The 12,586-nt window shown below is 36.7% G+C and overlaps 1 protein-coding gene across 3 annotated transcripts in view; it reads left to right on the top strand.

Moving 5' to 3' along the window:
• The window catches only part of WDR7 (WD repeat domain 7), a 271,518-nt gene that overhangs the window by 195,207 nt on the left and 63,725 nt on the right, over window positions 1–12,586 (top strand). For all 3 annotated transcript variants that reach the window (XM_081150203.1, XM_081150201.1, XM_081150202.1), the window contains 2 exons: window positions 2,061–2,210; window positions 2,760–2,842. In XM_081150203.1, coding sequence (XP_081006329.1) covers window positions 2,061–2,210; window positions 2,760–2,842 — 233 coding nt within the window. The remainder of the gene's footprint in view (window positions 1–2,060; window positions 2,211–2,759; window positions 2,843–12,586) is intronic.

Here is a 12,586-nt window from a genome sequence, read left to right as displayed (position 1 = left end):
AATAATTTTGTCCCGCAGCGAATGCATCTGTAGCTGTGTGCAGGCACACTGAATTCCACGGCGGGGCATTCATTACCACGTGCTTTTCTATTCACCTCTCTTCTAGAAGTTAATTCACTTGTAAATATTTAACAATAACTTTTCAATCTGACCTAGAAGGCTTATTCTAAATATGAGGTGGGACAAAAGTAGGTTTACAGTTATGCATATGGAAAATAATACAATGATTAATAAATCATAATTCAGGAATAAACTGTATTCCATGTACCCACAACTGTAAACCTATTTTTGCCCTACCCTGTATGTTAAAGGTCTTTACATTTTACAAGTGTATCTACCTGTAATCAAAGCCAGGCTTCTTATTTAACATTGGCTCTCCAACTGTAAACAAAAATGTAAGTCATAAACTTGCTAATTGTTTTTCCTATTCCATGTCACAAATAAAGACTTGAATGCCAATTGATTCCCACATTCTTAGTGTTCCAACTAATTGCCCACATCTAACCGAAACTAGTAAAGAACAATGAACCAATTACAGGATCCTTCCTGTAGGTCTTAGTAGTGGGAGGGACAGGAAAGGATGAAAGGGCCTGAATTTTTTTAAAGGTTGTCCATTTCAGTGAGAGTAACGTGCTGACTCAGTGTCCGTGGGGTATGGGCTCTGTCTGAGTTGGTTTTCCTTTAGCTGTGATGAATATTTAAAATACTAAATAAATACTCCTGAGTCCTCTCTGATAACCTGAAACCTATTGGGCCTGGGTCTGCCCTGGAGGCATCCGTAATAGGCGTGCGGTAAATATTTGTGACGGGAAGGCAGCTAGAAGGGAGGAAGGAAGGTCCTAAAAGCAGATTGTGTAGGTTTCTATGAGGCACTGGGACTTTGAATTCATAGCTAAAATAAGTTTTTAGACTTAAAGGTGTGTGTTTTTCTAATAGTACACAGTGTTAAAGTGAGGTTCCACTGTATTTAAAATATACATATATGTATATATGTGTTTATACAGTTTATAGATGTATTTGTATAAAGTGAATGTATGTGTAAGTGAACAGACTTATTAGCCATGGAATTTTTTTACCGGTTTTTCCCATCAGTGTACAGATAGTAATATTAACTCTTCTGAATAAGCCTTGCATCAGTCTAACCACATACACAGATCCTATAAATGCTAGGGATTACACTGTCTCTTTAAAGAAAGTAAACAAATATTTATAGGAATTGTGCTTTTTTACGTAATTTGCACCATTTACATATATGGGTATTTTTAAATGAACTGTTAGAATAGCCATGCTTTGGATTTATTCTACTCCAGCATTTGGTTAGAAAGGTAATTTTTAAATATTTTAATGTAATAGTCCACATTTGTTACTTTTTAAAAACAAGTTTTCCACTTCACTTAGCATTTTTGAGTAAAACACTGAAGTATTTCTCACTGTTATTGACGTCCCCTACGCGATCCCCACGCCTGCTCCCCCCAGCCAGTCCAGGGCCAGACCCAGGCCCATTAATGCTCTTTCTCCTCCGAACCATCTAAGACATGATTTGTATGGGGGCGGAAAACACACTAAACTTACATTGTTTACAATGCTCATTGCTTTTGGAGGCATGTTTATTTGAATTTCCCAACTTTATTATAAAGCACCTAGCAGGGTGCCTGAGACACAGTTAAGTGCCATATAAACATCATTTACTATTATACTTGAGAGCAAGGATCATGTCTTATACTTGCTGAATCCCTTAACTGCTATCCACCTCTGTGCCAAACATACCAACCTCACAAACCTTCGGTCTGCCTTTTCTTAAGAAATGTCATGGTAATATTATACTAAAGTCTCATGTACACAGGAACATATAGAATTTAATTAGAGAAGACTCAACTGAGTTTTTATTGTAATAAATATCTTGTTTTGCAATCAAAAGTATTTCCTGACTCACCCCAGGAGGTTTGTTCTTGCTAATTCTTTTATTTTTTCTATTATAATAAGTGAAAAATTAACCAGTGGCTAGAATGTGAAACTCTATCAGGTGTCAGCCACATCTACAGCATGGTATGTTTTCATAGGTGCACAGACACACTGCTCTGGCAGCAAATACCCAGTCGCAGCAGAATATACACACGACAGCTCTTGCACGAGCGAAAGGGGAAATTCTGAGGGTCATTGAAATTCTCATTGAAAAGATGCCCACGGATGTTGTGGATCTTCTTGTGGAGGTAAGAATACCCTGTTTTAAATCACACATCAACAGCCTGAATGAAATACTCCAGTGTACTAAGATAAATTCCAGAGAGAGAGAGAGAGAGAGATAACTAAAATGAATTAACTTCTGACCCATTTCTGGATACCTATTTAAATTTCCTCAAAAATCAAAATGATTGCTATGTCCATGTATCATTCCCATGGAATTAATTGGTTTACATTAGAGTAATTTTTAAAGGTCATGGTCTTGACATCTTTCACTATAAATAAAACAAAACATACAGGGTGCTTGAATAAATGTTACTACACTGGACATAAATATGAATAGCTTCTAAAGGAAATAAGTTGTTTATTTTATTGCACTGTCTTATTTTGTAAATGTTTTTCACAGATAAAAGAAAGGATATCCTGTAGTATAAAATAAATATACTGTAGTTTTAAAGTAAATATTAAAATTAAACTGTCTAGAATTTCCATGGGCAAGTGAGGCCCAAGTTAATCATTTAAATTTGGGAAAATTAAGTCTTTGGAATTAATTTTAGATTTGTGTCTTTCCTACAAAGGTTATGGACATCATCATGTACTGCCTCGAAGGATCTCTGGTTAAAAAGAAAGGGCTTCAGGAATGTTTCCCCGCCATCTGCAGGTAAAGAAGCCTTCGATAGCATGCAAAATAATTCTCAGGAACAAATAATTGTAAAAAAAATTTTTTAAACGTGGTTAGTAGTCTTGCTCAGTTAGAAATTCAATCACTAATTAATATCTGCTTGCTTTCTAAAACAGTTTAGGCAGTCTGTAATCAACACAACATGAAGAGGCTTTCTCAGACTAAACCCTGAGTGAGAGCGGACACCTGTTGAGTGTGTCTGTATCCGTGTGTCCCTTACTCAGAGCATCGTTTACATGACGAAAGGAGAGAGGAGGCTTCTGACTCGAGGGAGAGATATAGAAGCCTTTATGCCACATTTTTGTTGGCAAACTTTATTTTTAACATAAAAGCCAACATCTGCACATTGTAGGTGTTTTGCTTATGAGAAAGCAAGAAAGAAGCCACGAGCAGTTAGAACTTTTATAAACAATGTTGCATATATTAACTATACCTATAAGAATTGTATATGTGTACAGCATATAATTATAATGAAATGAGGATTTTTTAAAATTTCAAAAGGTAGTAACATTATGTTTATTTTCCTTTTTAAAGTAGTTTTGTTTCTCAAAATGTTTATAGCTTCAGGTACATTTTGTTAAAAAAATTTTTATAATTTATAAGAGAGATTTATTTGAATAAATATTTGAAGAAATATTACAACAATACAAACTACATAAAGTCTTAATTTCCACTCATACAGTGGTAGATTTAATATAATGCATAATAAAAACTTTTAAAATGAAGAATGCACAAAGTACTGCACAATTTGATCACTAAGTCATTAGTTGATAATTTTGTTAAAAAATTTTTAACCTCTATGTGATCAATAAAAATAGTGTTTAAATTTGAAGATAATTTGTTTTTGTATAAAGAACAACCAATTGGTCATAGTTACATAACATTTTTCTTTCTAAGATAAGTTCGGTGATATCCTTCCTTATTTTTGCTCTGTTCTGTGAGTACTGTGTAGAGGAAAGCTTTATTTTAGATTAAGTTTCCTGAGGGCAGTGATGTTACGCTATGCATCTTCATGTCTTCTGCATTCCCAAGTATTTTGGCAAGCGTTTGCTGAATTAATTACACTCTTTAAGCAGTCCCATGTATTTTTCATATTTACAATAGATTTTATATTTTAGTCTCTTTCCGATTTACACCACCCAGAAGTTAAAACATGAAGACATGCAAGAAAAAGACTGTGTTGTATTATAGATATGTACAGATGCATATTTTCTCGTGATGTAGGTTAGGCATATTAGAATACTGTAATTTTTTTTAGCATCATGCCACATTGTGTTCTTTTTGTTAAAAATTGTATATATCAGATTTTTCATGCAGATCATTGATGTTAAGAATTAATGTAGCAGTTATACTCCCAGTCGATTGTTCTCTAAGGAAATGTCTAAGTGAAAATGGACATTTGTCTGTCACTTAGTGGAGGCGAGGAAGCGTTTTTACTAGGACTTACCTTACTGAGTGTCAGGGAAGCGTCCCTACCGCACCGTCGCTGCTGTGTGCACAAGCCTCCTGGGGTTAAGCTGAGGAAGCTGCTCCCTTTAAAGGCCTGTCTTTTCCCTTTGCTGGAAGCCAGCCTCCTCCCAGGCAGCAGCCTCATTCCTTCAGTCACCTTCTTTCCTGAGTATCTACTTTTGATTCCTGTTGGTTAGTCGCTGGAAAGGATCCTGTTTCAGCGCTAAGAACGCAGATGTCTAAACCGAATGCTTAGTGCCCGTTTTTTTCTGACAGAAAGCAACTGTGTCTTTGTTCATTCATTTCATAACATTTATTGAACACCTACTGTGTAGCAAGCACTAGCTAGGCCCGGGGATGCGGTGTTGAATGAGACGGTGTCCTGAGAAGCGCAGGTCTCATAGGATGGGTAATTATGAAGATAGGTAATTCCAGGGCGCTGTGCCATGTGCTGGAGCAGAACTGCGCTCCAGGCCGGGGTTGGGCCATAGCTGGAGAAGGCAGACTAGTGATAGTACCTGTGACGGTGCTGTAGTAAAAGAGGCTCCAATAAAATGGAGAGAAGGGTTTGTATCGCAGGAGGCCGGGTGCTGGTGAGTTTTGGGAATCCTTCACAGGAGAGCTGATGGGGTGGGCCTTGCGGAATAAATAGGCATGTGCATCTTGAACCGCACGGACAGCCAGACTGGCAGATGTTTAGAGGCACAAAAGCATACACTGAGCTTGGTAAGTGCTGTGTCGTCATGGCTAGGATGGAGGTTGGATGGAAGTCCAGTGCAGTGCTTTGAGTTCCAAAGGAAGGAATTAGGCCATTATTCTGTAAGCAATGGGAAGTCAGCAAAGTTTAAGCAAAAATGTGTAATTCTTTTCCCAGAACAGTTTATAAGAAATAACTTTATGAAACACCGAATGTATAAAAAACAGTTGTTGACTACCTCTTATTGAATTATGTCAGATATTATTTGAGCTGTGAATGTATAAGCCACATAGACCCACTTAAGAGTCAGCCCATGAACACAGAAAGATTATTAACAATGTAAGGTTGTAGCTTATGCCACATGTGAGTTGGAGCAGACAATAAATTATGAATTGACATCTGTCAGTTTTTAGGTGGGACCTCAAAAATTTTACAGGTCAGTGCCACCCTACCTATTGGCTGATTTGTACTAGGCTGATAAATGAACAACAAAATATCAGCAGAGGTTAAAGTTATTTTATTGAAAATCTGCCATGTCCCTTCCATTGTACTAGGTGCCTCACAGCACTTATGAGCCCTCCACTTATAGGTAAATGCTTTTCTCAAAATAGGAAACTCAGAAATTGATGACATGAATATCTATGGTCCGGTCATGTGACATTCGTGTTTAAAATTTTTGAGTAACTTAGTATTCTTTTTTGTTTTTTCCTTTTACCCCTTTTTAAAAGACGCCGCGGGTTTAGCTTAGGGAGTTTCTCTAGTGTTGCTCGGTACCCGTGTTCAGTTGCTGGGGTTGATGGGCTCATTTAGTATTCTTTCCAAATGAGGTGATTCTGGTCAAAGCACGCGGCAGAATGCTTATGATTCAGGCATTCGGAGAGTGTTAGTTTCCTGTGGGTCTCTTCATCTTTGTAATAATGTGAAAACCCAAAATATATATGTAAGAAATTAGTTAATATAAATTTGAATATATTTTATATGTAGAAAAAGTGCAGGATGACATCATTTTCATATATTTAAAAATTTTTGGTTTACTTTTCAAAATATTAAATAACTTCTAGTCAGTGTTATAAAGGAAATCTTCACACCTAAAGTCATATTCACTTAAGAGCTAATATAGTATACTGAAGTCATTGAATATTTAAAAATTGAAAGTATTCTGCCTTGCTGGGGTTATACATCAAACTTACGATTTTCTGTGAATACCAAGATGAAGTAGCCTCTTGGAATGCTGATTGAGTTTGGTTTTCTTGGGTTTTATTTTATTTTGTTTGTTTTTACCTTGACCAGTGGGCTTGTGATTCTCATATGCTTCTGGGTTTTGAGCTTTCAGTTTAGAATTTTTAAACTTTTAAGGTGGTAATTTCTCTAAGATTTTTTTTTATTGTTGGTGTTTTATCACTTGTTTCACAGGTTGCATATTAAATTTGCCATTTTACTGTTATTGTGGAAGTCTTTAGTCTTAGCTTAGGCTTACCCTCTGTATGTTGCTATAGACCGATTGTCATTTTTATTAATTGAGGTGTGTTTGTTTATCCATTTATTTATTCAGGTTTATTAATTATAGAATGGCTTAATATATAATTTAATGAGTGATGCATATATCCACTCAATTATATTGTTAACTGAATTTCTTTGTTTTCTGGCATCTTTGTTCAAATCACATTTAAAATTTAAGCTACAAATTGTAAATTCATTGACAGAAGATTGATCCAAAAGTTTGACTTTTCTAATTTTGTTCAGATAATAGCTTTTGTCAATTGTTAAAACTTTTTGTAATATCTTCTACATAAAAATAGAAATGGGTTAGAACACATGCCAGTAAAATTTGATAGACATACTTTCTCATCGCTGACCAAACTCTCTTGCTAATACATATTAAAACAGGTGATAGCAGTGCACAATCAATAAAATAATGGAATCATCTCTTTAAAATTTATATAACACCTTACAAACTACCAAGTGCTTTCCAACCCATTAATTCTCAAAAACATCTTTAAGAAAGGCATTATATAAATTAAAGTTTTGGGAGAATTAGATTGTGAAATGAATTAGTCAGTGGTAATAAAATTGTAGTTTCGAGATAAAAGCTAAAGCTTCTTATTCATAGTTCATTGCTTTTGCCAGTTTTACCTATTTATACATATAGCGTGGGGCCAAAGTACGTTTACAGTTGTGAGTATGCAAAACGTAGTTTATTCTTGTATTATTTATTAATACGAACAGCTGTAACCTGCTTTTTCTCTCTCACACACACACACCCCACCCATGACTTGTTGAATAAATATCTTAAGCAGCTTTGAAAGTTAATGTAAAATGTAAAAACTGTGAGAGAGCAGAAGCCAAGGGAAAATAAGAGCAGGAAAGAAAGACCAGCCACAGTGACTGTTGAAGTTCTGTGTATTTGCTAGAGGTGAGCCATAAATGTCTCTCGACGTCGCAGCCAGTATGCAGAGAGGGGCAGACATTGTTCACATGGTAGAAATAGAAGAGCTGTTCAAGAGACACATAGCTGGAAAACTGAGCTCAACAGAGAGCCTGTCATTTATCGACCACGCAGCTTTAGAGATTTTGCAACTCTCAGTGTGCTGGGAAGGAGATCACATAACGAAATGTTAAACAGAGCACACTCAGTGCTTATTAGTTGAGAGAACTGAGGACACAGGTGAGAAGGTGAAATTTGAAATCAGTACTGAGAGCTCACCCCTTCTAGGCCCTGTGCAGAATACTGGTCTCTCAGTATAGTTCCTGGGCTGTCTTCAGCAGAATTACCGGGTTTCCAGCTCCACCTGAGAGCCACTGCATCAGCCTGCCATGACCCTGCTGATTCTTGTGTACACTAAAGTTTGAAAATAAGTAAACAAACACTGTAATCCAAAATCAAGAAAAACAAAACCTAAGCCACTGTTCTTCGTGAGCATGTCCTGTTATGAAAAACCTTAGACCCTTGAATGCTTATTTATTTATATCTTGAATCAACCCAGTTTCCACAGAGCACCTAGACACTCCTTGAGTTCCTTCTCTCCAGCGATGCACCCTTAGTTTCTAAGAACTTGCCCTTAGACAACTTCACAGAAGGCCTGCCAAAGGCTGTGCCTTCAAACTGTTCACTAATCGGCTCTTATCTAAAACTCAGTTGAAAAAAATGGAACCCTTAGAGCTAGTTAAGTGGGCACATAGTCTGTTTATTCCTCTGCATTTTCTAGTTTATATCCCGAGATTAAACGCAGCCGTCAGAGAGCTGTGTTTGGACCCCGTTTCCAGTCTCCTTAGGGTAGCCTTCCCCACGTCCCTCGTCAGCATGACGCCAGCAGTTTGAGGAACCTTCCGAGAGTGTCTGGAGAAGGTGGCCAGTGCATTTTTTGTGGGGACACGTTGATGTCATACGTTGTTTAGGGTTCCTTCTATGAAGGCTCAATCAAGACATTGCTTTTAAATCACAATGATGGGCATTTTTTGTTTGTTTTGTCTAAGGAACTAGAATGTGTTTTTGTTTCTGTTTTCCCCATTACCAGTATTAAGTTAAAGAATTTTGCTTTGGCCATTAGGCAAGTCAAAGCCCAATTTCCTGCCTAATTTTAGTAAATTACGGCTTACAGCCCCGTTCTCTTTACCTCGTCTGCATACCTCAGGCCTATCTTTCCTTTTTGCTGTATTATGTCTACAGGTGTCCCCAAGACCTTTATATAGTATGTGTATGTACATGTTTGTGTGTACATATGTATGTGTGTGTGAAATATACACACATTCTAAATTTTATTTCATAAGCCATGGAAACAGAAATAATCATTATACACATAATATGAACTGTAATTATTTCCTAAAAATAAAAAACAAAGGTTCTTTTAATTAACTGAAGTATCCTTGATCTTCCTGGAGTAGTCACGTATCTGTAGATATTTTTCTATAATATAGTTGGAAAAAGATAGAAAAATCACATACTTTTAACTGCTGTGTAAACTTTATGGCCATAGGTTTAAATATTTCCTAATAATTCACATTTTAGTTCTAGGACTATTTTAATAACAGAGTGGCATCCATTAATAATATAAGAAAATTACTTAGATTTCAGTGTCCCTGAGAGAATGCAGTACCCACATCCTTCAAAACAGTTATAAAAAATAGGTCTCTCAGGTTTTTCCTCACTATACCAAATAAGGCTATGTTATTATATAGGAATTAAGCAGCATTCTTTTTAGAACGTGATATATTAGCAACGAGATTGTTGCTACATTGAATTAATTTTATGTCTATCAATAAGCAGAGTAAGAAGTACAGTAAGGCAACATTTAGGAAATGAATTCCTTAGATTTTCTCCCATCTCATTGGACTTTGCTTTGCCTTTCTCAGTCTCTTAGATGATCTTCAAAAAGGCACCATCCCTCCCTGTACATATATTATTCTTAGAAGGTTCTGAGTAATTTACATTTAATTGCCGAGCCTATAAATAATGCAGCAACCTCAGTTAAAAATACCCTAGACACTGACAAAGGAGAATTCACCTCTTTCAAGTCTTGGGAAGATCGACATCACCGAAGGTTCCTCCGAATTCGTTGTTAAAGTTTAGCTACTAGCTGCTGTATCACTGAACTTGAATATCCTTGTGAAGCCCTCACAGCAGACCAGCCAGCACTGGGCCTGTCATGCCCCACTCAGTGTGACGAGTTCTCTCTCTTTCGGTCACCGTGTAAGCTCTGCCGCATGTGTTTGATGCCATCGCAGGAATGTGTGTGCAAATGCAGGACCACGCAGGTGTCGCTAAGAGACAAGCAGCACAGAGCACGCGCGTGTGATACACTTGTTCTGAGATGAGCACTGTAAGCCTTGGTTATTCGTTTCGCAGAAGTGCCCTTTACTAACCTCCGAAGAGAAAAACATAAGCCTCATAAACTGCTGACCGGCAGGGCTCAGTTAGAAAGGAAGGTAAAGTACCTCTGGAAAGATTACGTGATTAGAATACAATTTTAAACTTCAAGGCTATTTTATTATATTCTGGGGACTAGTACTGAAATAATGCATGACAAATAAAGGATTAGAGATTCTGTAATGAAATTGTAAATTGATGGGAAAATTGGATTGTATTTGGGGATAAAGACATTTCAGGATTTTTTTCACAGCAAAAGTTAGATGTACCTCTAAATGCAATTTTTAGTCACAATGTTTTTATTATGCAGATTGTAAGTGGCCTGAAGAAAGGGGTTTTGCGTTCATTTCTGTTACAGTGCCTGTAGCAGCTAGTAGAGCTTCATCTGGCCAAAAGCTCTCTGCCTAGAATTCCCAGATAGGTCCTTATTTCATGCATTTTTATTCTTTTAAGTTAAGGCAATTTATTTGATGTATAACTAAGAGTAATTTAACTTTTATGCCTTTTAAAGACTTGTCAAATAAATCCACAGATTCAAAAGAAATCCTTTGTTGGGCTCTGTCCCAATTTTTAGTTTAGAAAATATGAACACTCAATAGAGGCACTCAATAACTGTGGTTGAGTAATGAGACCAGCCATGCCGCCTCATGCACTTGGTCCTTAATTTCTTCGTAATAAATGGCACCAGTTATTTCACTTAAGCAGTGACCTTGCTGCATGATTTTTATAGAATTATAAGCTGTAGAATTCCGAACCTGAAAAGGACCTCACGTTATGAATTACCTGCTCCTGTCCTTCATTTTACAAACGGACAAATTTAGAGCATATCCGTGCTGACAGTCAGGGAAAGTGAAGCCCAGCTTTGCTGAACAGATCTCAGGCCTGCGTGTGCTCCGCAGGAGTGGGTGTGCCCACTGCACTGGGGGACACACAGGTGGGCCATCGCATCAGAGGACAGGGTGACTGTTGTGTTCCAAGCTCAGGCCTCTTCCTGCCACATCACCCTTCACTCCGTCTTTTTCTCACCTCCTCTTAGACGTTGCTCTTTGGGGAACCCTCCTCTCTCTTGTGACCTGAACTGCTCTCTGGCGCCTCTTCCCCTGCCTGGAAGCGAGCTCTGTTAGCTCTCGTTTAAAACCCCTACTTTCTTTGCACCTCCTTCCTCTACTGACCAGTCTTTCATTTCTCCTCCAGGAAAAAGAGTCTGCACTCTGGCTATTTTGTCACTTCTGTGCCCCCTGGGTCTACTGTAATCTGATGTTGGCCCCTGATACTTTGCTAATATCTCTCTCCCCCTGGTTACAGTTTTTTGATGGCCAAGTGCTTTTCAGTCTAGTGTTGTAGTTCTCAAACTTCTGGGTCTCAGAACCCTTTAAAAATTGAAGATCCTAAAAAGTTTTTTTATAAAGGTAATATCTAGAAATTTTTAATGTATTAGAAATTAAAGCTGAGAAACTTAAAAAATATTTATTGATTTATTTCAAATAACAATAAACTCAGTTCATGTTAGTATAAAAACATATTTTTATGAAAAATAACTACATGCCAAAACAAAAGAAAATACTAAGAAAAATAGCGTTAACATTTTTGCAGATTTCTTTAATGTCAGGCTTAATAGAAGACAGGTGGATTTTCATATCTGCATGTCTTTAATCGTTTGCCATGTGTTGTTTTATAGTTTAACTATATGGTAAAAATTTGGTCTCATATAGATATATAATTGAAAAAGGAGGAATGTTTTAATTGCCTTTTAAAATAATTTTTCATCTTCTTGGTAATTCACCAAAACTCAACACATGGTTGTTTTTTAAAGGTTAGTTGCAATGTGGAATCTTCAGTCTTAATGAACTTTTCAGACTGTTGATTTCAGTCCATTGCTGTATCTTGCACTTAAGTGGGTCTTTCACCTTTGTGTGATCTTGTAGCATTTTCTGCCCCTTAAAAGTCTTAAAGTTGGCTTGGCAGAGACAGAGTGATAAATCAGAGAAATGTCACAATGCTGTGATAAAAGAGTGTCCAGGACACATAGAAGGGTCCTAGTTGATGTGAAGGGAGAGACACAAAGGAGGGACTTGGCAGTTGTACACAGGAGGAAAAAGAAGACTTGGTTGGTAATGTTTTAGCTGAATTTTAAAAAGTAAGTAGATATTATCAGGCAGACGAATCCTTCTGACTCCAAAATCTGAGCTATTTCCACATGCAAAATTGGCTATCATTAGATGAAATCCTATATTAAATGCAATTGTGAATCTGACTGTTGAATCAGTGATCACTTTGCAAAAATTATAGTATGTGTTACATTGCATATTTCACTGCCAAGAATGAAGAAATTCTCAAACAATCTATGCATAGACCTGAGCAATATGTTTAATGGCTCAACTACTTGGACTTCTTAGTAGAAATAAATAAAACAATAGTAGTAGTACTAGTAAGGAGGAACTTAAGTTCAAGGACGTAAGATATAAATTTCTCTAATGTACTATAAATGGATAATCAGTGAATTTTTGGTGCTAAAATGGAAAATGTAGTGAATTTAAGTGATATGACATTGAAATTTTAAGTGTGTTATGTGGTTTTACTAGATTTAACTGATTATTTCTCAGTTGACCTTTGTTGGGAACCTCTTAGTATGATTTTACATAGAAAATGTCCTTTACATTAAAACACTTTTACTCAGTTGTGTCCTCTAAATATAATTATTGCTTACCAATCG

The sequence above is a fragment of the Miniopterus schreibersii genome (assembly GCF_964146895.1).
Source record: "Miniopterus schreibersii genome assembly, chromosome: 10".
NCBI lineage: Eukaryota > Metazoa > Chordata > Mammalia > Chiroptera > Miniopteridae > Miniopterus > Miniopterus schreibersii.
This window is presented reverse-complemented; position numbering and strand designations above follow the sequence as displayed.